This window comes from Takifugu flavidus, chromosome 8 (assembly GCF_003711565.1).
Source record: "Takifugu flavidus isolate HTHZ2018 chromosome 8, ASM371156v2, whole genome shotgun sequence".
Classification (NCBI taxonomy): Eukaryota; Metazoa; Chordata; class Actinopteri; order Tetraodontiformes; family Tetraodontidae; genus Takifugu; species Takifugu flavidus.
Genome location: NC_079527.1, coordinates 8,105,167 through 8,128,463, shown reverse-complemented (window position 1 = coordinate 8,128,463; position 23,297 = coordinate 8,105,167). Strand labels below are relative to the sequence as shown.

General features: G+C 46.2%; 1 protein-coding gene and 1 long non-coding RNA gene across 3 annotated transcripts; one reads left to right on the top strand and one right to left on the bottom strand.

Moving 5' to 3' along the window:
• Nucleotides 1-879: 879 nt before the first annotated feature.
• On the bottom strand, nucleotides 880-14,997 carry fignl2 (fidgetin like 2). Of its 2 annotated transcripts, none has more exons than XM_057041042.1 (3): nucleotides 14,843-14,997; nucleotides 13,343-13,476; nucleotides 880-5,229 (listed from the first exon to the last, which is right to left on the bottom strand). In XM_057041042.1, exons 2-3 carry the CDS (start codon nucleotides 13,365-13,367, stop codon nucleotides 3,188-3,190), a joined length of 2,067 nt encoding a protein of 688 aa, XP_056897022.1. In that variant the 5' UTR covers nucleotides 13,368-13,476; nucleotides 14,843-14,997; the 3' UTR covers nucleotides 880-3,187. The 2 variants fall into 2 exon arrangements, with proteins under 2 accessions (XP_056897022.1, XP_056897023.1); XM_057041043.1 differs by lacking the exon at nucleotides 14,843-14,997 and adding an exon at nucleotides 14,453-14,586.
• Nucleotides 14,783-22,988, top strand: LOC130530136 (uncharacterized). Its single transcript, XR_008951749.1, has 3 exons — nucleotides 14,783-14,913; nucleotides 19,175-19,359; nucleotides 19,544-22,988. It is a non-coding gene; the product is annotated as an uncharacterized LOC130530136 (long non-coding RNA).
• The last annotated feature ends 309 nt before the right edge of the window (nucleotides 22,989-23,297 follow it).

Here is a 23,297-nt window from a genome sequence, read left to right as displayed (position 1 = left end):
TCAACTGGGGGACGGACGTAACTGACTTCCTAGAGGACAGAAATCCCTTTAGGACAAGGACAAACTTTTGGTTTTATTTTTAGCCTTTTCTGGATGATCAAATTTACGGGAAGCATGCAGTTGGAAAGCTGCTGTTGTTTTTGGACGCTGCTGTGATGTTGAGTCCTGTTTCTGTCAGGATATCAGCCACTTTCAAAGAAATGAGCCAATGTGTTGAGCAGAAACAGCGAAACAGAGAAGTGAGTGGCCTCATTCTAACCTGTTTTGCTCTCGTTGTGTCATTATGTTTGTGAAAATAGAGGGAGCATTAAAAAAAGCAAAAGCTGGAGAAACAATTATCCTTCATCAGAGGATGGAGAGCAGTCAAGGGTACGCCTATAATAGAGCGATGCATCATTATTAGAATTAATTACAACACTGCCAGCATCATTATTCCACTGGGATTCTGTCACTGATATTTTGTCCATGAACCAGCAGCAGAGCTTCAAACTTTTTCTCACAGCTTTGGGTGGATTTATTTTATGTTTTGGAGTCTTGGAAAGATGTCAGGAAAGGCCAGAAATAGCCTGGAACGGCCTCTGGGAGAAGATGTTGTTTACAGACAGTGACAGATATGAAGGACCTCTGTGCTCCGGTGCTGGGCCTGGAGCCTCAGGGGTGCTCCTCACTGCTTCTGTTGATCTGGATGCAGCAAAACACACCCAGAAACATAACTCACGTGTTGTTTGGCTATGGCATGTGCACGTGGTGACGGGAAAGACAGTCTCGTCAACATGACTTCATTACAGTTCTTCACAGGCTACCAAATGAAGCTAGAAGCAGTTTAGAGCTGTTTAAAACTGTTGATGTTCATTCTGGACAAGAAACAAAGACCCAGCGTACAATATGGACAAATTCTGTTTAATATTGTGTCATACTCTTCTCTTAAAATACAGTCTTTTCTGAGGTAGACCATTACAGTTCAAGAACATCATCCTTTTTGAAACAGACATCAAAAACGACATGAAATAAATACTTTCATGTACAATATGTCGCAAAATGAGGTAGAAATGGTTACAGAAAAATGTACAATAACCAAGAACAAAGTTACCATGATAACAGATCAAAATGTAAAAAATAGAAGCTTGTTTTGTTGGGCAAACTGTTTTTTTGGGGGGAGGGGGCTCAAAGTTTGTATTTATACCTCTAAGACCTTCCTTCATCCCGTTCCCAGTGCTGCTTTGAAACAGGGGCGGCTCTCTAATTACTAAAGGTGTTTTGGGTTTCAGAGACAGTGATCAGTGTGCACAGCAGGGGTCACTCTGATGGATCTGGCTGTACGGCATGACTGAAGCCACCAGCTGGAGAGGGACGGCTGCACAGCGATATGGGGTTGCTGGACATCAATCAGACCACTTCCACTCTGGAGGAATCGCTATAAAGAAAGAAGGGGGGGCGCCACATGGCTACTTGGGCTTGTGGCCAGGGGGCAATCCAATCTAATGAGATTGCACCGGGGAGAAAGAGGAAAAATAATGATGGAGGGATGGTGGGAGGGGAGTCGGGGGGAGAAACGAGTGGTAGGAAATATTACATCACTCTGTGTACCTCCGCGCGACCATGGCAACAGTCGAACACGCTCGACCTCCGCAGTTCACTGAGCAAAATTTTCCTGCTTGTTAAAACAGAAGCTGGTGGACTGCTGGAAAAAGAGACGCGTCTAGATTGTCTACGCGCCGGGTCCGTCCGCGGTGTGGACACACAAAGCCTCAATGTTTAGACCTCTGCTGCAGGGTGAAACCTTCCTTTCGGCCGCCGCTCGCGTCCCCTCCGGAGGTGTTTTGTGCTGACTGCGAGTGGTGATTTGTGCGTTATATTTACATTTATCAAATGGTATCTTTGTTGACATGCATATACAGGATATGTAAACACTTAAAAGCACAGATATTTGCGAGCAGTTTGTCCAACAAAAAAGCAACCGTTTCCTCTTTTCTACATAGCATTTCTTGAAGACATCACTCCACCATAAACTACAATTAAAAGGGTAAAATAACAGATAAGAAAACATTTATATATTCATATATAATAATACATGGATTTATGGCATCAAATATCCTTTGAAATACCTGAATTACATTCAATGTTACTCTTTGTAGCATATTCAAGTTTCTCTCCCGAGGTAAAAGCCCAGCTGTCGCAGGTGTTCCAAGACTGTCTGCTTTCTCCTTGCACCGTTCTCTACTAAGAACCTAAGATTACACATACATTCTTTAAATTTATATTTCTGAGGTAAAGAAATTCTTCCTGAGCATTTCAAACAAAACTACATACTAAAACAAAGAAAATTAGAAAGTGAAATAGAAAAGAGAGAAGCTGTTCATGCAGGTGGGTGTCGCTCCGTGAGTGGGATTCTCAGGAGATGGTAAAAAATAAGCCGGTGACGAGCAGGAATGTGACAACCACCCAGAAAGATTTCTGGTCGGTGATTCGCAGCATTTGAAGGGGATTTCTGCAACCAAACGTGCTGTTGTGAGGTTTTATGAAGCAACTGAACTCGTGGGAAAGACGCGCGTTCCCACGCATTTAAAGTTTCTCTCCGTATGATCGACTCGTGAGGACTGTTTTGGTGAGAAGCTTTCGAGATTGAACGATTCTGAACATTGTTGATTGCGCATTTGGCTTGATGTGATTTTGGTTTGTGAACTTTGTTTAAATGTCGCTACCCAGCTCTTTGTGTTGTCGTCTTTATTACGATAATATGGAAGTAGCGTTAAATAGAATCCTGAGAGGGGGATTTCCAAACCCTGATTATCCATGATCTTGGACTGCATCACCTAGCAACACGTTATTGATTTTCATCCTGGAATGAGTCTAATCAGGATATCTGAGAGAATCTATAATTGTACCAAATCTGATTTTCCTATTGGCCAAGAATACTAACTAATGCACTTCTCCAACTGATGTATCACTTCTTTGGGGAAAACTAAAATATTGCAGGTATTCATGTAAAAGCAGAAAATAGAAAAATATGGCATGCTACTGCCAGTAAAACAACTCTGTCTACTCTTTAGTACAGATAAACTTGTCTGGATCTTTTGGCTGCATAAATGGTCATTTAAAAAGAAAACATCAAACATTCCCAAGGCCTGCCATAATAAAGCAACGAGATGGTTACAACGCAGTCCGAGCACAGTGACTGGCTGCTCTCTTAGTGGTTATACATCTTGCTCCACTCTAGACATGTGTCCAGTTCTTTCGCTGTGGTGTGGGGCCGCACCTTGCAGAAGGCAGTCTCAAAGTCTGTGAAGGCTGGGGGTTTGGATGATGTAGGGATCACATGCATGGCCCCGGTGGAGGACGACGCCGCGGAGAGCGCCTGCTGGCTGAGCTGAAGCAGCTCCCACACTGAGAATCCCTCTGTGCGCTGCAGCACAGCATTTAGCTCCCTTTCACTCAGGCTGCAGCCCTGCGGTGACAGGGCCTGCAACAGCACCTGCCGACGCACGCTAGCATCTGGCAAGCCGACGTGATACCGCTTGTCAAAGCTCCGATGGACTGCATCTTGCAGCAGATCTGGTCTGCCGGTGGCGCAAACAAAAATCACTAGACCTGTTGTCCCAACCTGGACTTTCTCCAAGGTGGTCAGGAGTGTCTGCCTCAGCCCCTCCTCTTCCATGGCCTCCACCTGGTTGAGCAGCACTACAGAAGGCTGCCTTGAGCCTGCTACTTGCAACAAACAACTCAAAATGTGCTCGGCCTCAACCTTCCCTTTGGAGGCTAACATGGCTCCACTCAGCCGGTAGAAGGAAGCCCCCAGCTGTGTAGCCAGAGAACGAATCAATGTCGTCTTACCCCCTCCTCTGGGGCCAAACAGCAGAATAGTTCTTGAGAGGCGCACCACTGGACTGGGCCTCAACACGGGCCAGAGAAGATGCTCTTCCAGGGAAGTCTTGACATGGTTCAGTCCAGCAAGCTCTCCCCAGCTCAGTGCTGGGCTGCAGTCCAATAACTCTCCATTGACAAGATCCAATAGTCGCGGGTCAGGGCTTTTGATAGCCTCAACATTTGGAGCACATACTGATGGGCGCTTTGGGGCCTGGGAACGGTGCTGTTGCTGTTGGATAAATCCCTGATCGGTCACATTTTCACCTGTCATCCCAGCTGGAGGACTGTATTCACCTGCTGTCCCATACTGAGGAGACACCAGAGGCTGGGATGGGGGCTTACTGGCCTTGAAGGTTTGAGGGTCTGTGCTACCAGTACTGTTGAATCCATTTCCTCTGCACTCTGTTTTATCTTTTACACTGTATGGTGAATTCCCCCCAGCCTTTAAAGGGCCATAGCTATATTTCCTGTACCGGGACCCATCCCCAGTCTCATCATCTTCTACACTCATCTCAAAAGCTTTTCTTTTTAATGTGGCTCCAGATTCTGTGGTCCCAAGGTTGGTGGTTGAGTAACTATAGGTGCCTCCAACCACCGTTGGCCTAGATGGAAGTGGAGTCGGGGCTGGCAGGCCTGAGGGCAGGTACGCTGCAGAGGGGTGAGTGTAGGTGGGAGCAAGACTGGTCTGGGGAGGGTATGTAGTAGGTGGGTAGTTATAAACCGGTGTGGTAGGGCTATAGCTGGCTACAAGAGAGGGGGTTGATTGGATAGTCTGAAGAGAAGCAGGGGGAAGTGCTGCACTTGCTTGGGGACAGTACCCTGAGGAAAGATAGGTGCCATTGTAGGTGGAAGGATACTCGCTTGAGCCACTGCAGGAGCTGCTGCCACTGTAACCAGAGTCTGAAAGGTTACTGTTCACAACCGACACACTTGTAACCCCTGGAGGGCCTGGAGATGCGGCTACAGCTTTGGAACCTGAGAGGTTGTCGTGGCCTCCAGGGGGCAGAAGGGAATAGGAGGAATCAGTGCTGTGTGACAATGGCCAGGGCTCCAACTCAGTCTTCTGACCATTAAGGCTCCCAAAGGCACCAGGGTCTGTGTAGGCGCTAACAGCTGGTGGCCGGTCATATGGCAAGTCTGGCACACCGGCATATTTCTCAGCATAGCGCTTCAACAAGTTAGAGGCCGTGAGAGCGGAGATGTCGTCATTGGCCCAGGCATAGTTGTAGGTGCCACGGCTGCGGCCGGAATACAAGTCCGATTTGTGGGCCGGAGAAGAGGTGGTGGAGGAGACATCCAGGTACTGCTCAGGCCATTGGCTGAGAGACTGGGCATGCTCTGGGTTCCAGTGCATCTTTAAAAAACCTGAGGAAAATGAACACAGGGCACAAGGTCATGATTGCATTTACTGGGGCGGTGTGATACACACATTACTGAGATGTTGTTACTGCCATTCCTTTTCTGCTCACACAAGTTATTCTGACAGTCATCAAGAGACGGTGTCATGTCACACTTGAACCAAAGAATTTAGGTGTGAAAGGTTTGTGAAAAATTAGAAAAATTCAAAATTTCCAAGAGGAATCTGCAGAAAGAATCACAATGGAAAACATTCATTGGTCCTGCGTGTTGTTTTGCAGTTTCCCAGCTTATACTGGGAGTGATAAGATCCCACCACAATTCTCTGTACCACTAACATCTGCAGGTCTCCCAGAGGAGCTATTGTTATCTCCCCATGCATGTTGCACTGAATGCCTTCCCTCTCCGCCCTGCACCCCCAGCTACCACCCACCAATCCACCCACCCATAGTACACCAGAGCACCATAGGCTTATTGGCTGTGCGTGTATGTGTATGTGTGTGTGTGTGTGTGTGTGTGTGTGGGGGGGGGGGGGGTGGGGGGGGGGGGGGGGGGGGGGGGAGAGAGAGAGTGAGAAAGAAAAGGAAAAAAAGAAGGGGGTGGAATTGCAACATAGTGTGCTATTCATCAGCACAGTCTCCCATGGAACATTGGGAAAGTGGAATGTCTGTTCCTCTGGCTGACTTCAGCACTGGCTGATGTTTGATTGATCATGGATGCTGCACACAGAGCACATCACTGGGCCAAGAGGGAGGCCTGGCAGAAAAAAGATGGGGGTTTTTATGTCCAATTTACCGTTTTCCCCCATGCAAGATCACGTATTTTCCGAAGAATATCTGGAAAGGATGAGTCGGATGTGAAAAGTGTCCAGTGTAAACTTGCTTGGTAAGCTGGCCAAGTGAACAACAGCAGGCCTCCTTTCAGTGCTCACATCTGACTCATTCACTGAACAATCTGTATATTGAGCTTTGAATTTCCATACAATAATGTGAACACAAGTGTGTTTATCTGAGATGTATTTTAATATAATTGTTAGGGAATTCCCCATGTTATGAGCCCAAAATGTACTTCTTGCTAAAGCACTACCCTGACATTCCATAAATTGCTTGGCATTATTGAACTGTCACAATTTACCCCGGGGTAGACAACTCCAGCATGAAACAGCAAGGTTAAAAAAGGAATACGGCAAAAGCCATCATTACTGGCCTCTGCCTCACCTTCACTGGACGTCTGGTAATTCATTATTCATGGCTGTCTGTGTGTTGGAGCCAGACTTCTTATTGCTCTTTGGACCAAATCTCAATATTCCTGATCCACGGGCTGTGATTCTGGACTGCTCCTAAACTTTGGCCTCTTTCTTTACCCGCTTTGCAAACCTCCCCGTGTGTGTTTTCAGATTACGCCCGTTATTTATTCAGTCAGATGAGACCAGCAGACCAGATGGCCAGATGGATTATCATGTCCTTCATATTCAAATCCACTGCCTTAAATTCCCAATGACCAAACCAGTTCAAGTACTTCCTTAAGCTTCGGCAAATCCACACACCTACCACGAGAAGATTCTCACACTCGGCTCACTTGTTGGTTTTTTTTTTTACAAACGTGCTGAACACATTGTCTTACCCACACCCAGATGACCTCATATTATTGCGCTCGGACTCGTAGCTCTTTGTCCAGGCTGCAGAAACCGTATATGTCCTGCAGGCCCTTCCCATCTGCAGCCCAACCAGTTTGTGAGCAGCCACAATAATGGGGCCTGTGTGTGACAGAGATGGATGAGAGCCCAGGGGAGCTCATAAAACCTGCAGCAGGGAGGGTGGGATGGACAAGGGAGATGGAAGTAAAGGAAAGAGTGGACAGCAGGCGCGAGGTTTTCTCCAAGCATACAGGAATTGACATTAGAGGACTCAGCAAGGCGGGCTAACTGCTGTCCACTCCATCATTAGAACCGTACCAATACAGAGTGGACTCTCACACTGGTCCTTTTTTAACAAACTTGTCAGCTATACGAACACAAACATCTGCTCTTAAAGAACCCTCACTTCTTCTTGGTAATTCATTCTGAATGTGCAATAGATGACTGTCTACCACCCTGATGAACACACAGGATTTCTGTGCAGTTTAGCTCTCGCTGTGTAATTAGAGCTTGCCTTCTGCTGGGATGTGTGATTTTTATTTTTTTTAAAGAGTGCAGAAACTGCACAATAAACCGAGCAAGCTGTAATCTACACTTCTGCTTAAATCAGAGCCGTCATGTAGATTAATTCACTGGAGAGTCAGAAAGAAAGCTTAGATTAGTAGTAGGAAATCAGGGCAATGTGTATATACTGTGCATTCATTAGATTAAGTTCAACGTGGGCTGAGCTAATACTATAGATTCTAATTGTACTGTATAAGAAAAGAAGAAATGGATCAAATTATTGTTATTATACTGGGTTTTTTTTCCAAAAGCTCCAGGTCCAAGACCCAAAACATCACTCTGGCCTAAGGATCAAAGATTAAACCCCAATATTCTGAATGGACAAGGACCTCATGTTTGGCGAGGGTAGGGGAGCCATGGTGGCTGCTTTTAATCCCAGCAAAGTGATCCAATCACTGTTTGAAAGAGTTTAGATCATTCTACAATTTCTCAGCTATCGCATTGAGTTGATGGAAAACAGACAAAAATCCCCAAATATTCCTTTGCCCAATGGTCAGATTTGGCTGGAGGTTGATAAGAACCTCATATATATGTAGATGAAACTCTGTGTGTGTGTGTGTGTGTGTGTGTGTGTGTGTGTGTGTGTGTGTGGTGTGTGTGTGTGTGTGTGTGTGTGTGTTGTCCCCTCATCCCAGGAGAGACAGATGTTCTTCTGCTGACCGCCTTACTGTCTGTGTGGCCATTGTGGTGGACAGCCATCCAGCAGACGTGCACGGCTTGGACAATCCAGTTGGCCCTGAGACAAAGCCTGAAGGATCCTATTGTCAGTGCCCTGTCTAATTATGGAAATCTTATTAATCTATTCTGCAGCAGTCCACTGACAGCTTTTGTGTCAGCCTGGGATTTATTGAGGGACCTGAGTGAGCTGCACCCTTTTGAAGGAGCGCGTGATGAAGACAGCGGCAGCGCTCTCTTCAGAAGAAACTGGTTTTTCTTTGAGGAGGCCCTAAAATTAAAACTGGAGCGCTCTGGGCTCAGGGGGAGTGTGTTCCGTTCATTCGTGAGCTCTGTCCTGGTTTATTCAAGTCTTCCATTTCCAAAGTCAGTGAACCTCCTGTTGGTAAGGTGGAAATGAAGTAGATTTAGGGCCAGGGAGTCTGGGAGTACTCGCCACAGTGTTGTTGTTTCCTATGACATAAGTATCAGTGGCTAAGTTGAAACAGTATCTTGGCAGAACGCCTGGAGGTAGAGTGCTCCGATGCACTTTCACAGCTCCCCTGAGGTTGCTTTCCCCTTCTCCCTTCCCGGCACCTTTGTTTTCCTGCCTTGAGGAACAAAACGGACATGGATGGAACAACCCTTCTGGGACACCGGGCTATTAAACTGTGCCGATTGTGAGGAGCCTGCTTGTAAACAAGAGCTCCGTGGATCAATCTAATCAGGGCTCCATTCAGGACTGAGCACCACCCCCCACTCACTGACTGGAGAACGCAACCAGCACTCTGCTCCTTCCAGCACGTCCACACGGAGGCCCGAATCAGGGAGAGCCAAGAGCGTAAATTCTTCAAAAATGGGGGCAACAGCAAAATGCTTCTAAAAGACTCTCGTAGGCCTCATAATATTTGCCACTTTTGACACTTATGATTGAAGGAGGGAATTAAACTATAACAAAAAGCGATTTAAAGTTGTGAAAGATTTCAGAATGAAATGACAGGGAGTGCAGACAGGTCAGTTGAGGAGACACACCTCTAAAGTCTTGTAAAGTCCTTTTGCCAAACCAAAACGTGCAATTAAAGGTTTCAGCTGGGTTTCTTTTTACCGAAGCATGTAACCTGCCCATATCCAAGTGCACTACTTTAATCAGTGCACAAGATCTCTTACATTTGTATCCCATCGTCATCTTGATTTGTCGTCCATTCCCCGAGTCTTTTAACTCTTTTATTTTCAAGTTCTCTCTGATTTATGGCACTAATATGGAGCTGGACGTTCTCACTCGGCTTCGCACTACCTGCTCCGTCATAAAAACACCAATCTGAGAGGCCAGCCACAATTCACAGGCTGGCAGGTGGAGGCACAGTGGAAAATTGTCTCTTGATGTTCTTTCACTTCAGGATGAAATACACATTTTATCAGCTCCTGCAGATTCTTCCCAAGCATTGAAAAATTGCTCACATCTATTGTGGATTATTCATGTTGTGCTACACTTTACCGGTATACTATATCAAGTTACCTTGTACAATACTGCCGCCACAAACGCTGAATAGCCTGTTGTCAAGTCAGCTACTGTCAAAGAGCTGTAAGAGGAAGTGCAAGGTCAGTCTATGAGGGCGTCCCAAACTGCGCCCTGTTGCAACAGGGGTCATAATTTACCACACATACATAATTGGGCATTGCTGCAGAGTTATTATAAATCCATGTGTTAGTCATGGGGCTTCTTCAATAAAAGGAAACACAACTGCTGCCTCTTTTACAGCCCTAAAAAGATGTAATAACAGAAGAGCACAGATCTGGTGGGGAGTTTACACACCTGCTGCCTGGAGCCTGAACAGACGCAGCTCTTTTCAAAGCGGCCTCAGCAGTCAGTTCCCAGGAGAAGGGAGCCCGTCTCCTGCAGTGGTATTGAGGGATGTCCTCTGTGTGTGTGTATGTGCGTGCGCATATGTGTGTGTGTCTCTCTCTCTCCCTCTCTCTCTCCCTCTCTCTTCCTTGCAACGGAGTGATAGTTGGACTTTTTCTTATATTTTGTTTCATTCCCCTTTAGGACGGGTTCACTCCAGCCGTCAGAACCATTTCTGCTAACATGATTGTATTAGGGTGGAAGGACAATATGGTTGACCTGTCATGTTTGTTTGAATGAAGATTCATATGATGTAGATGCAATCATTCAAAACCATTTTGTCAGTGGAATAAGACAAGCACTGGGGTGTGAATTCTCCAGCTCATTAGCAGTGAATTAATATTCAATGTCATTAAAAGTTGTTTTGCATGCTGGGTGGAACAGAGGCTAACTCTCTGATGACATTTGTTTGGCACTAATTAATTGACACACGCTTTTAGAATTGCTAATGTCAATGCAGCAAACAGTAAAGTCCGCTGGGCGCGTGCTCATTTTACAGCTGCCTCCAAAACTCCAAAGCCTCGGAAAATAATTGCTGGACGCGTCGCTTCATGCTCGTAATTTTAGAAACAACTCCCCATCCCCCACGCCTGCGAACACACGTCCACAAATGGCAGAGCCCCGTCCGTGCAGCCCCTCCCCTTCAAGAAAAACAGGGTCCCTATTTTCTGTGACTGCAGGCTGGCTTTAGGTCATTGTGTCCACTAATATATCAAAGAACAGCTGTCCTAAGGCTCCGTGATGACCAATCACCCCTTCCATCTGTCTCACTCGCCCAATCTCTGCTCTGTCTCCCCCTCCTCAGTTCCATTTTCCTCCTCGCAATCTCCTTCTTTCTCAGTTTCTGTGCTCCTCTAACTCCATTACCCCCCCCCCCACACACACACACACACATTGCATTCCCTCCTTTTTACTTCTCTGTGTTCCCATCTTTTCTCTGTGTGTATGCACATGCACAAATTAGAGAAAAAACAATGCTTTCTGCCATCACACGTCCCTCCATGACGCTGCATTTTATGATTGCAGAGATACAAACGGCAGTGATTAGTCTGCTCGTTCATAGGTATTAATTAGCCACACAGTTGTGAAAGATGTGTCTCATTGTTGAGCATTAAAATCTGCTGCCTCAGGAATCCAGTGAAGTGCTGCCCCCCAAATGAGTCTCACCACTGTGGTTTCGTAATTGGACCCTTAACAGAAGCCGAGGTCTCCTTAATGAGCTGATGAACCCTCAGAGACGGGGCGCAGGTCCGGTTCACTCCCAGGGACCAGGCTACCTAACCTTTACTCACGCACCAGCACACACACACGCACTCACAGGGCTAATTAGAGGCCATTCACACCTCGCACTAATGATCCCGGGTCTTATTCACGCACACATTAGCAGACTGTGTTTACCAAAGGGCCTCACAATGCCTCTCCTCTGTGCCACTCTTACCACTCTGTCCACAATAGGGAATGAGACCAGGGGAGCCCTTCAACCCTCTCCGTTTGGGGCCAAGATGAGATCTGCTACTTCTGTTTTCAATACAAAGTACTCCACGATTTGGCCCAGTTGCACTCATACGAAGCCCAAAAACAGCCCGACAGAGAAAGGGAAGGAGAGGGAGAGGGGTCAGTGAGAGGAGAGCTATAAAAACTGCCAGATCTCAAGTCCTCTGCGTTGTTGTGTGTGCGCGAGAGTATGTGTATATTCTCTTTTAAAAGAAAAGGTATTGGTACACCAGCAGGGGCCCCCAGCAACAAGAGTTAAAGCACTCCTGGGTTGCAGCCTGGGACTGATTTAAGAGTGTGTTTGAAGTGCAGATTACAGATTCTTTGCACCAAATCCCTCCAGGAGTATCTATGGCCCCTGGAATCTCTCTCAGGTTTCTCCTCAGGTCCGGCCAGGGCTTCTCACCCCAGCTTGAAGTCTTTTGGACTGGCCAGAGGTGAGGACCATGGTCCGACACACCGGGAGGAATGGGATGCACACACACACGCACAGGCGCACACACACGCGCACACACACACACACACACCAAATGGTGGATGAAAATCCTTAAATAAGACTTATGGGTGGAGGTTGACCACTTTATCTGTGTGTACGTGTGGTTGCACTGGAAGTCGTCTATTTACAGGGGCAGAAATGCCTGCTGCACAAGCCAAAAGTAGCATAGTGAAGCAGAAATGCTCCACATTCCCTCAACAAGGATTCCAACACGGAGGTTAGAGTCTTCACATGTCCTATACATCTGTAAAGCCTTGCACAGTTGGACTTTTGCTGCGCAGAATTACGGCTGCGGGCTCTTCACTTCGACACAGCGCGCTCAGGGGCGTGTTTGTGTGTCACCGGTCTGAGAGTAAATAACCCAAGTATCTAACACCGCTGTGCAGGCTTAGAGTCTCCATCCAAATGCACACCATCGCGACGTTCCAAAACAGTGCCGCCTTGTTTTGGTGCATTTAAATCACACACAAAGGCCAGCACACAGCACACTGGAAGATTCTCATGAAAGAGCAGCAGTGTGCCAGCCAGCACTGGAGGTATGTTAGCTATTCCACAAGCAGTTTGAGACATTCTTAGACATGTTGTTCGCCTGAGCAACAAGGAGAGTGTTCAGTCAGTGTAGCTCAAGCTTGGAGGGACATAATAGAGGGAGACTTTAAATGACCCCGGATAACAAAACGCAGAAAAAAGGAGGCAGGCATCTGTATTGAATGTGTAGCTTACTGTTCGAAATATGTTGGAATGAACATTACTAAACCTGGGTAAGAACAGCTTTGAGTCCATCATGGACTGCACTCCTGGAAGGGCCAAAAAGTAAAAATAAAAAAAATTATAGGAAGGGATTTTTTTTTTAAATGGCTATTTTTGGAAATGTTGTCATCATTTCTGGCAAACATCCACTCGTGATTCAGTCTAAATTCTCACGCCCGCCCAGTCTAAAACTGGAAATGTTAGTTATTAGGTCAGAATTGGAGGGAGGAAAGGGAGAGTAATGGGAGGGAGGGAGAGAAGGAAGCAGCCTGTGTGGTGTGAGCTGTATTGGTAAAATGACACTGGCCGAAGCGCAGGGGTTTCTGCTGCTTAAGCCATCAGACCTGCAGCCTCCCCCTGTTTCTCTTCCGTCCCCCAGCTGCGTCTTCCGCCAGGCGATGAAACACTCTGACGGGGTCATCGCTCTGAGTTTAACGTTTCCACTCGCTCATACACTTTATGTTAACTCTGTGGGTGTCCCCCCCCTCCCAATACCGAGTCAGAAACGCGCGCTGTTTATTTTTTGAGCGCGGGATCATCGATTAAGGCAAAGTCCATCTGACTAAAGTTGCGCAGCTTTCTTTCAAATCAAGAAGAGAGGGAAAAAAGGACAAAGTGTACTCACTATAGGGGACAATAGGACTCAGCATTCTGTGGAGCTGGTCTCAGTAAGAGGCAATGCTGTTATATGAGTGCCAGCTCTGGTTAGCGTTCATCCGGTTGTAGTCCATCACTTGCATAAGCTTCCAGTGAAGAGCCCTGTGATTAAGAGAGAGAGAGAGAGAGAGAGAGAGAGAAGCAGTTACAGGCTGCTGCACAATGTCTGGACAAACACTCACATGTCAACTAGACCATTCACACATGCTCACACAGCAACACAAACCTAAACATACAGAGAGAGAAAGAGGGAATGTAGAATTAACTCATGGTGCAATAGAATTGGTGTCCAACCTGAGAACCCTGTCAGTACAACACACACACACACACACACACACACAAACATACACACAAAAACTGAAGCACACAGGCGTATTCATTATAGTCGGGTATTAAGCTGATTGTGAAGCAGCGTTCAGCCTCTAAAGAGGGCTTTCTAAACCTGCTCCACAAAAACACTCCTACATACCATCGCTCCATGCACTGGGGCAATAAAGACAGCATTCTTAGAGGAGCAAATACTTTTAAACCTACGTGTGTACAGAATAATTTGTCTTGAATTAACTTACTTAAAAAAAACATGTAATTGAGATCTACTGGAAAAGTCAATCACACGTGTTATTCATTATTCATTATTTAATTCAGCCCTTTAGCGAGTACTATCCATTTAATGTGGGGTGGAAATGTACTTTTACCTATGCAACAGTTAAGTATGATTTCTGTTTTAGCTCAATATCTAGATTAAATTTAATTAATATAAATTTTAAATTGTTTTCTGATTGATTGATTTACCTGCACATCTGCTGAAATATATATATATATATACTGTATATATATATATACACACACACACACACACACATATAGAAATTAAAGTTCATATATTCTGTCAGTTTTTAAATGTGTGAAAGCACATAATTGTTTTTTTTTTTATCAAGTCCAAAATGTCTAAACTCCAGGACAAATACACCAACACAATAGTTATAACAATAGTGCAAAATTATTTTTTTAATCCTACCCCTGCACATTACTGAAGTTTTCACTATTTTAATGTACCGTGCGGTCAACTTCTACTCACACATGAAGTATTTACACTGACGGGAAGTGATACGACGTCCACGCGGCGCTCTGAACGCCAACAGCATCTGGCTACAGCCCACTTTCTCAAACTGACAGGCAACTTTTACCACTCAGCCCAGAACCAGCAACAATCCCAGAGCAGCAAGCCACAGCTCCCATTTCAAACAGGCACGCCTCTGTCACCGCGCTCCAGTCGGTGTTGATACTGAGGAGCCTGCAGATTTAAACACTTTGGTTTGAGCAGAGATGTGTCTTGTGGTCGCTGGCCGAGGGGCTGAGCTGCTGCAGCACGTTTGCCTCCAGCTGTTGTCCAACTTCGCCAACCTCAAACAGTGGGCAGATCGGCTGTGTGACAGCGCATCGATGCAGAGAAGACAGGAAGTCTTACCTATTCATGCCTTCTTTGCCTCCATCAGATCAGAGAGCGCTACAATAATCCCAGGAGCTGACCAGACCCGTGTGAGTGTGCACTGCTATGCTTTTTTCCACATATGGGACACATCTCTTCTCTTTCCCTCCCCCCCCCCCCCCTCTCTCTCTTGCTCTCTGGCCAGTGACAACAGAATGAGCCCAGCACTCCCCTCCCCCATGGCTCTCCCATCCCCCACTCCCTCCCCTTTCTACTCTCTCTTTATGTGAAAAGTATTTAAGTAGGAAGAGAGAGAGAGAGGACAGAGAACAGGGGAGGGCAACAGAAAGGTTGGGGGACTGACCAATCCTGAGGCGAAGGGGAGTGAAGCATGGGCGACCATAATGCACCTTGGACACTGAGCATTGTGGGATAAGAGAGGGAGAGATTTGGTTGGAGGGAAATGAGGCAAAGTTTGGTTCTCCCCTGTTCAGGGCCAAAGAAACACGGTCACAAAGTAATTATTGACTCGTTACCCATAAACGTTTAGTCAGTGATGCTTTGCTGCAGAACAAATGCTGTAGAGTTATTTTCCCAGCACCTTTCCATCTAAAAGTCAACCACAGCGTGCAGAAGTAGCAATTTTCCGCCATTGGATTTTCCATCTCCTAAGTTAAACACTGGCTTTTTTAAGTGCGTCAATCATAAATCATCTCAAGCAGTAAAATCTTTCAAATGACTGAGATTTGGTTTTAATTTGCAGTTACAATCAGTGTGATGCGAACGTCGGGACAGAACCAACTCTTGAAATAAAACACAAGTTTTCCTGTCATTAAGCTACGTATTGTGCTTCAGGGTGGCGTTAGTGATCCAGCCTTGCTGATCCTCCTGTACAGTCCTTCATTTGTCCTGGGCACGCGCTCTGTTCCAGGTTCATGTCCCAGCCCCTCATCTACAGCTGTCAGGCTGTTTTAAGCGCCACACTGAGGGCTCGGTCATCTCCTCCTGTTACGCGGTGCCGTGACTCCAGCGCACACGTCACAAATACCAGCGTTCGCATTCAACAGAAACGAGCACATACGTGTGACCGCAGAAGGCTGAAGACATTGTGACATTGTGCCGGTGCATCTCAGCAAGGACTGTAAAAAGCATTTGCTCTCAGCTCTGCCCGGAGGCCTGCTGACAACAGCCTGAGTCATTCTGCCCCCCAGACACGTTGGTTCATTATGTTGTCATACTGTAGCAGTCAACGCTCACATTCGTCATTCAAGAGTTCACAGTTTTGATGTTTTCCGCCCTGGAGAAGAAGCAGATTCAGAGAGTTTGAGTTTGAGTGGATCACTTTACTGAGCACAGTTCTAAACCAAAAGGACCAATCTCTACCTTTGTGGGCTCCGAAAAATTCTTGTAAAACTCGGTTTGATCTATTTTAAGAAATGCCCCAGTGGTCAGTGACACAGCCTAAATTGGAATGTAGGGCAATAAACTCACTGGAGAAAAGACTGTAGCTCATTAGAGTTCTTACGCAATTTAACACACCCAGTGGGTCCCAGCTCGGAACCACAATGAGACCCGTTTAATGTTTTCCCTAATACGGGCTCACCAATAGATTTGCTAATGGCTTCACTCCAGGGGGGTTAGGTGAGGGTACGGCTGATTTGGGATGGTGAAAGCATACAACTCCGGCGCGCCCTTTTTCTATCACTCTGTTGCCTTATTAGTGCTGAGGCAGCAGTGTGGACACGGACAGCCTGCTGAGCCCAGCATTACTGAAGCACAAAGACCTCGGGGCCTCAGGACACAAGATGAGCCACAAAAATGAGAAAAATAGTTTGAATGTGATGCATGTAGAGCAAGTATGTCGCTCTCCCATGTTACGCGAGTGTCTTTGACAGGTGTCAAACAATGATGCCGCCCCCCTTCTCTGACATGCATGAAAGTATTTCTGCAAGTTTGTGAGAGCTTAGGACCAATCAGACGCTCCGTGAACATAGTTTCCTGCATTCATAAAGCACATGTGTCTACTGTCACGGGTTTGAGCTGCCTGATGGTTGGAGGTTAATGGAGAGACATGAGAAGCAGAAAAAAGAGCCGTGACAGGCTGAAAATTACTCCTGAATAGGCAGAGGGTGCAGGTCAACGTGCTCTTGTTTGACCCCATACTTTGGGGCACATCAGCTCAACGCGTCAGTTCAGCAGGTTGTTGGCCCAACGATGAACGGTGTTACCGGGTCAACCGGTTCCACCGAGCCAAACTGATGAATCAAGCTTATATTTAATTAGGTTAGAGAGAAATCTGCATGTAGCACAGCTCCACAGGGTGATTAGCTAAGCAAAATGTGCTCCATACTGGATGTATTAGCAGTTTCTTTTAAAAATCTCAGTTCTACTAAAATGCTGGTAGAACAGTTTTATTTTCAATCTAACTTTGTGATGCAGATGTCATAAATATTAGCCCCTCCCACTTCAGTTTTTGAAATAAGTTGAAGAAATTATGGAAAAGTGAATTAGATACCAGGAGTGTATGTAGGCTACAAAATTAATATCTGCAACTATTTTGGGACATGGTTTAAAAATATAAAGGCACACGTGAATTATGTGTAGAAAAATCCATCCTCGAAACCGTAAGAAAAAGTGAACCATCTGAAGAACTTAGTAATGTTAGAGATGGATTAATCAACAATTATTTTTACAAGCCAGAGGCAGCACCTCTACTGTGGGCTCTTTAAACCCCTGAGGATTTTAGGCGTTGGGGATCTGGATGCTGTATATGGGCCAACTTCAGCCATGTGGTCTGACCTCAAGAGTCTAATTGTTTCCAGGAGTGTGTTGCCAGGCCAAACCAAAGCACTACTTAACAGAAACTAAACATCCTAAATCAGACGTGTCGGCCACAGGAAGAAGACAGCACATGATAAATGTTACAACAACCACTCGTATTTATGTGAGCATGTACTTTTAATCTGTGCCGCAGTGATTCCACAAATGTGCACTTTGGGTGTGTGTGTGTGTGTGTGTGTGTGTGTGTGTGTGTGTGTGTGTGTGTGTGTGTGTGTGTGTGTGTGTGTTGGCAGTGATAATCAGTTCCAGGCTGCCCAGCTTCAGCGATATCATTTCATTAGTGAAGAAGAGTGCCGGGTTTTCGCCACCCAGTTTATGGCAGTGAAAGAAACTCTACCCCAGCCCCAGTTGCCTTTTGGTGTGTGTGTGTGTATGTGTGTGTGTGTGTGTGTGTGTGTGTGTGTGTGTGTGTGTGTGTGTGTTGTGTGTGTGTGTGTGGTGTGTGTGTGTGTGTGTGTGAAAGCCCAGGATTATTAGTGGGAGGTTCAGCTGTTTATTATTCCAATTCTATCTCTAACAGCTGAAAATTGGAGAATTAGGCGGCCGCCCTGAGCAGCCCGGGGATCAATGCACAGGGGTTAAACCCTGTGGCAATGCTCCACACACGCTGACAGCGCTCAGATACTGATGCAGCACATACACCCTGCACACTGAGGTCATTCACAAAACTTAACAGACACATCAGATTTACCGCTCTGAAGTGATAAGACACTCAGGAGACTTCACAGGTTGATGAATAGCTTTACACTTTAGACACGGCTGAGCTTTCAAAAAACACAATGCTTTTTTGGGGAAGCTGCTAAAAATGCAAGGTTTTGTCAAAAATGTATTTCTCTCTTTCTCCGATGAGCCAAAATGATCTCTAGATGGTGCATTTTGCTCTTTTATAGTGAGGATCTTCCTTCTCTGCGGCTCTCTGTGACTGGTGCATGGAAGGAAACCAAAGTTGTCTTTAAACACAACAATGTGACACAAACACAAAATGTTCATCGCACAGACATTGAGAATATAGAAAAAGGTCAGATTTGCTAACTGTGGATTTTAAAGAGGGGTGTGATGTTTGGATATTGAATAAATCATGGGTGATTTTCCCAAATGTAAAAATCCTTTACTGCCGATTTTCAGAACGTTCTATGTGTTTACTTGTAGTTTAGTCTTAAGTTACAAAAAGGCAACAGCACATGTGTTTACGCATTTGTCAGTCAGCTAAATTTAAAACATGATGAAAGAAAGTGGGATGTCTTTTTTTATATTCAGAGAAACCTCATAGTTGCCCCAGTTTTGCTCTAATCTTTTTATTTTTGTCCTTGGCAGCAGCTCCACACGAGTGCGTTCGCCACTGACACCCAAAGATGTTGCTGCAGCAAAACATGGCTGATACATCTATTAACGGAGTCCCTCTTTGCCTTACAAATGAGGACAGGCTGATCCACGATGATAACCGATGCAAAGCAGAAGCATTTGCTAAAATGCTTACTTACTGAAGGCGGTTTCCTAAAATAATAGCATGCATTTATTCCCTGTGGACAGGTCAGCTGAAAATTCATCATTTACAATAACTTCCAATGACTTCCATCATCTAGCAGCAGCCCCTGACAGGAGCGCCGTGCACGTTGAGTCGACCAAGCTCACTGGGAGTTTATCCTTGAAAAGTTAAGCAGGAGGAGGACGACTCAGCTCCCGGAACTGTCAGCAAACTGCAGAAACGAGCCGAGGTTTGTGCATTTCCAGACAACACAAACATTCCCTGCGTGAAAGCGACTGTAAACAACTGTTTTTGCTAAAATTACCACCATATGCGCGACCTCACGGAGACCTCTGCCGCTCTGCTCAGGGTGCTGTGAAGCGCTGCAGCCTTGTGATGTGCTTTTAAATATAGCGACTCATTTCCTCATCCAGGCGGCCGCATTTGCATCCAGCAACTGATCAGAACACAGCAACAAAGAACAGGAGCAGCGCGGTGACTAGATGTTTGCTGGCTGCCGAGCTGCCAGAACCCCTCACGGATCCTGAAAGACCAAATATCGGTCAATAATGTAAATCTTCAGCATTGTTGCACCAGATTGACCCAATCCCAGAATAGGAATTAATCTCTCCTCACACAATTGTCTCAGACTCCAAAAGATTTCTTGGTCTATTTTCTCCTCTATCAGGAGAGGCTGGCGAGGAGCTAATGGCCATTCTCTGTTCCTTATTAAACCTTTTCTCCAGGGTCTGTCTCATGCCCAGTGTTCAGGGAAACAGGGGCAGCGGAGCGGGGCAGCGCTCACTAGGGTGTCTAAAGTGTCCAGCCCGCTGTAGAAGACCCCGGACAAAGCAAGGAAACCGGTGAAAGCTGCCTGTTGTCCACCTAATCCTCGCTACGGCCCCGTCTCCATTGACAACGCAAAGCCAAACAATGGTGTCTTTCAAGAGTCATTCTCTTCACTGACAAACTGACACAGCAACAATAGAAGAAGACACTTAAGGAATGGAAAATGTTGTCCGTGATCACACAGGAGCTTTCATCTTGAATGATGCAGGGAGAAAAAAAGGCGCATCTGTAAATGACTGTCAAAAACCAAATTGAGTTTTCCCTCTCGGAGCTGAGCAGGAATGTGAATTCGTGGGTGCATAAGATGGCTCTTTCATATCTTCACCAATAAATGCAATAAAGACGGGCCCAGCATAGCCACCAGGAACACACCAGGAGTGAAATATTCTTTGCCGTGTGGCCCGGTATGAAATGATTCTTCCCTTTTAAGCTCAGCTTTCATTGCATTGTTTTTTTCCCTTCTCCTTTGAGCGCATTTGCTGACCAACAGAAAAGGAAGATGAATGCTTCCATTTCAGATGCCAAAGCCCCCTTCTCTCATCTTCTTCGATCAGGATTTCACATTAAACTTGTAATAGCATACGACCCTGCAAGGCACGATTCTCATTCAGGTGCGCCATGTTATATGAATGAGATTTGGTGAAATGCCAATATTTATGCACATACATTCTCAATGCGGACCCCCCCCCCCCCCTCCCCCCCGCCATCATCATCTACCTCAGTCCTGGAGGAAGCACAGGTGCAGCCTCCATTTCATACATAAAATTATGCTAAGGGACACAAAAACATGCACAAACGCTACATTTTCCAAGTGAATTGTCCAAACGGACAACAGTGGACGGTCGTCTCCACTCCGGCTACAGTTGTGGGGAAGGTCATCTGTCAGAAGCTGAACTAGGCAGTGGCCATTTGGCATCCCCAGGAGGTCTGCAGAGCGAGGGGAGGCGTCTCTGAAGGACACTTTCCCTCCTCTCCTGCACTCTAATTCAATCGTTCTGACAGGGTAGCGGTGTCCCACTGTCTGCCAGCCCAGTAATCTCTGTGTAATTGAGTTCCCAATCAGCCATCCATCAATAATGCATCTGGTTTCCATGAGGAAAGAAGCAAACGCGCTACTGCACACAGGAAGGAGACAGAAATCTGCCAGGACTGGACAGAGAGATCTATTACTTCCTGATGATCGTTCCCTGGCCTCTCTGCCTTGCGTCATTCCCGGAGACAAGCTACTTCGAATTTCAGATCATGATGTTACTTCAGGCAGCATAACGACGCTGAGCTCTTCTCTGAAAGAGCTGCTGTCGCCCGACACACAGTGATCATCAGAAAAGAAGAGCAAAACATACAGTATATGAAGCTCCCCCAATAGGGTTTTCATAAAAATGTCTTCCAACACAATACCTAGTTTTCAATAGCTGGTGCCATTGCCCACTTATCAATTAGTGACTAAAGCTGTGGTCCTCCAAGGTTAAACTGAACAGCTGTCTGAATGATTTTCAATTATAAAGCCAGGAAGCCCCTGACAGCTCGTCAGCTCCCACCTCCCTGGCTGCTCTCACAGGGTCATTTATAATACCCAACGCCTGTAATAGATAATTGTGTATCACCACCTCCACACTGTTATCTCCATTTTCAATTTCCGATCTGGGAGCACCTGGTATCCGCTCCACCTCTGCCCTCGCATTATGTTTTTTGGAAGGAGGAAAAAAGAGGCATTCGTATATGGCACACATGACTCGCTAAAATATTAATGGACGTAATTCTTTAAATATTTAGTCAAGTAAAAAGGCAAAAAAAAAAACATAGATAATGTCAGACAGATAACATCAGACACGACCTGCAGCTCCTGACAGCCAGACCCCATCAGGCCTGCAGGAAGCCTGCTGTGCAGTCCTTTTTACCCTTGGGTCTGCCAGATTAATGACTCTTTTAAGACCCCATTACACTACATTAGCTCGTTCAGCACGTGCTGCACATTCCCCGCCAAATAAATCACATCACGAAAATATGAATCAATCTCAATAAGTGACTGCACATAATCTGTCTGACGTTAAAGACTATGACAAAGGTTTATACTCGGAGCGGCCAATTACTGTCAGCAGTGGCGGGAGGCTGAGCGGAGCTGCTGAAGAACTCCATCACTGCAGCCGTTCTCCCAAATCATACCGTCGAAAGTAAAGGTGAGGCAGTGAGTCACAGGTGCGTGTTTGCCTGCGCCGCCTGAACTAGCAGGATTAGAAAAATGACAGATCGGAGGTTCTTTTTCTAAATGTGCTCCCCGTGGAGGTTAATTCATTCAGCGTCTTCCATTTGGAGGCTGCTGTCAGGTTTTGCTGCCCGGCGTGACATTGTGAGGGAGGGGTAATTACATTTTGGTCCAGCCCGGCGACTCAGCGTCTGTGAGGGCTGCTGTCGCTGTCCGTCTTCCAGCAGGCCGCAGCCACCGGAGGAATGTCCAGATGCAGACGCTGCCGACCGACCGGCTCCGGACACACAGATCGTCAGCAAAGTCACTGACGTCCCCGAGAGGCTGAGACAGAAGCGTAATGCAGCGGGATTATCGGCGAAATGACAAGCGGAAAGTTGCACTTTGAGCTATTCTCCTCCGTTATTGTTATTTGGTTTTTTCCTTTGGATGGAGTCTGCCTCTGATGTCGAGGCCAGGGAGCCTGAACCAGCAGCGTTTACGTCCCTTTTTCTCCCAGCAGATGTACGACCCGCTGAAGTTTCCACCTTGCACGCGTCTCTCATCATCTCACCGTGAAATCGAACCTCAGCCCTTTGAAGTTGAAGTGGAACACGCCCAGAACTTTTTACAGTCTCTCTGTAGTTCGCGCGTGCACCTGACTACAAAACTCCGTGATGGATTTACAACTTTGCTGATGCTCTCAGTTCATGTGTGGTCATGTTGTACTTGCCCATTGTGTACTATTGATCAGGCTCTGGAGAAACTTGTGACTAAAGCTTAGTCCTATCCCAGCAGAATAAATCACAGTATTGACCCGCGCTTATCAATAAAGGTAATGACAAACATCTGGCCCCACCTTTAATGGAATCGACAGAGTCCTCCTGGCAGCGCTCCAGCATCGGCCACACATAGATCGTCTTGATCTTTTCCAGTGGGAACCCTCCCTTATTATGCAAATAAGAGCAGAGAAATGCAATCCCAGCCTAAATCTAGGTGGTGGTCCTATTGAATTTAGAAGTGAAAATCTCCATAAACACCAAAGGGGGAAAAAAAACGGAAACCTCCCTCTAGTGATGACAGAAAAGCTTCTCAGACCATATCAGATTCATTGTGTCAAAGAGCTCTGGCACAGTGTGACTGTGTCAATGGAGGAA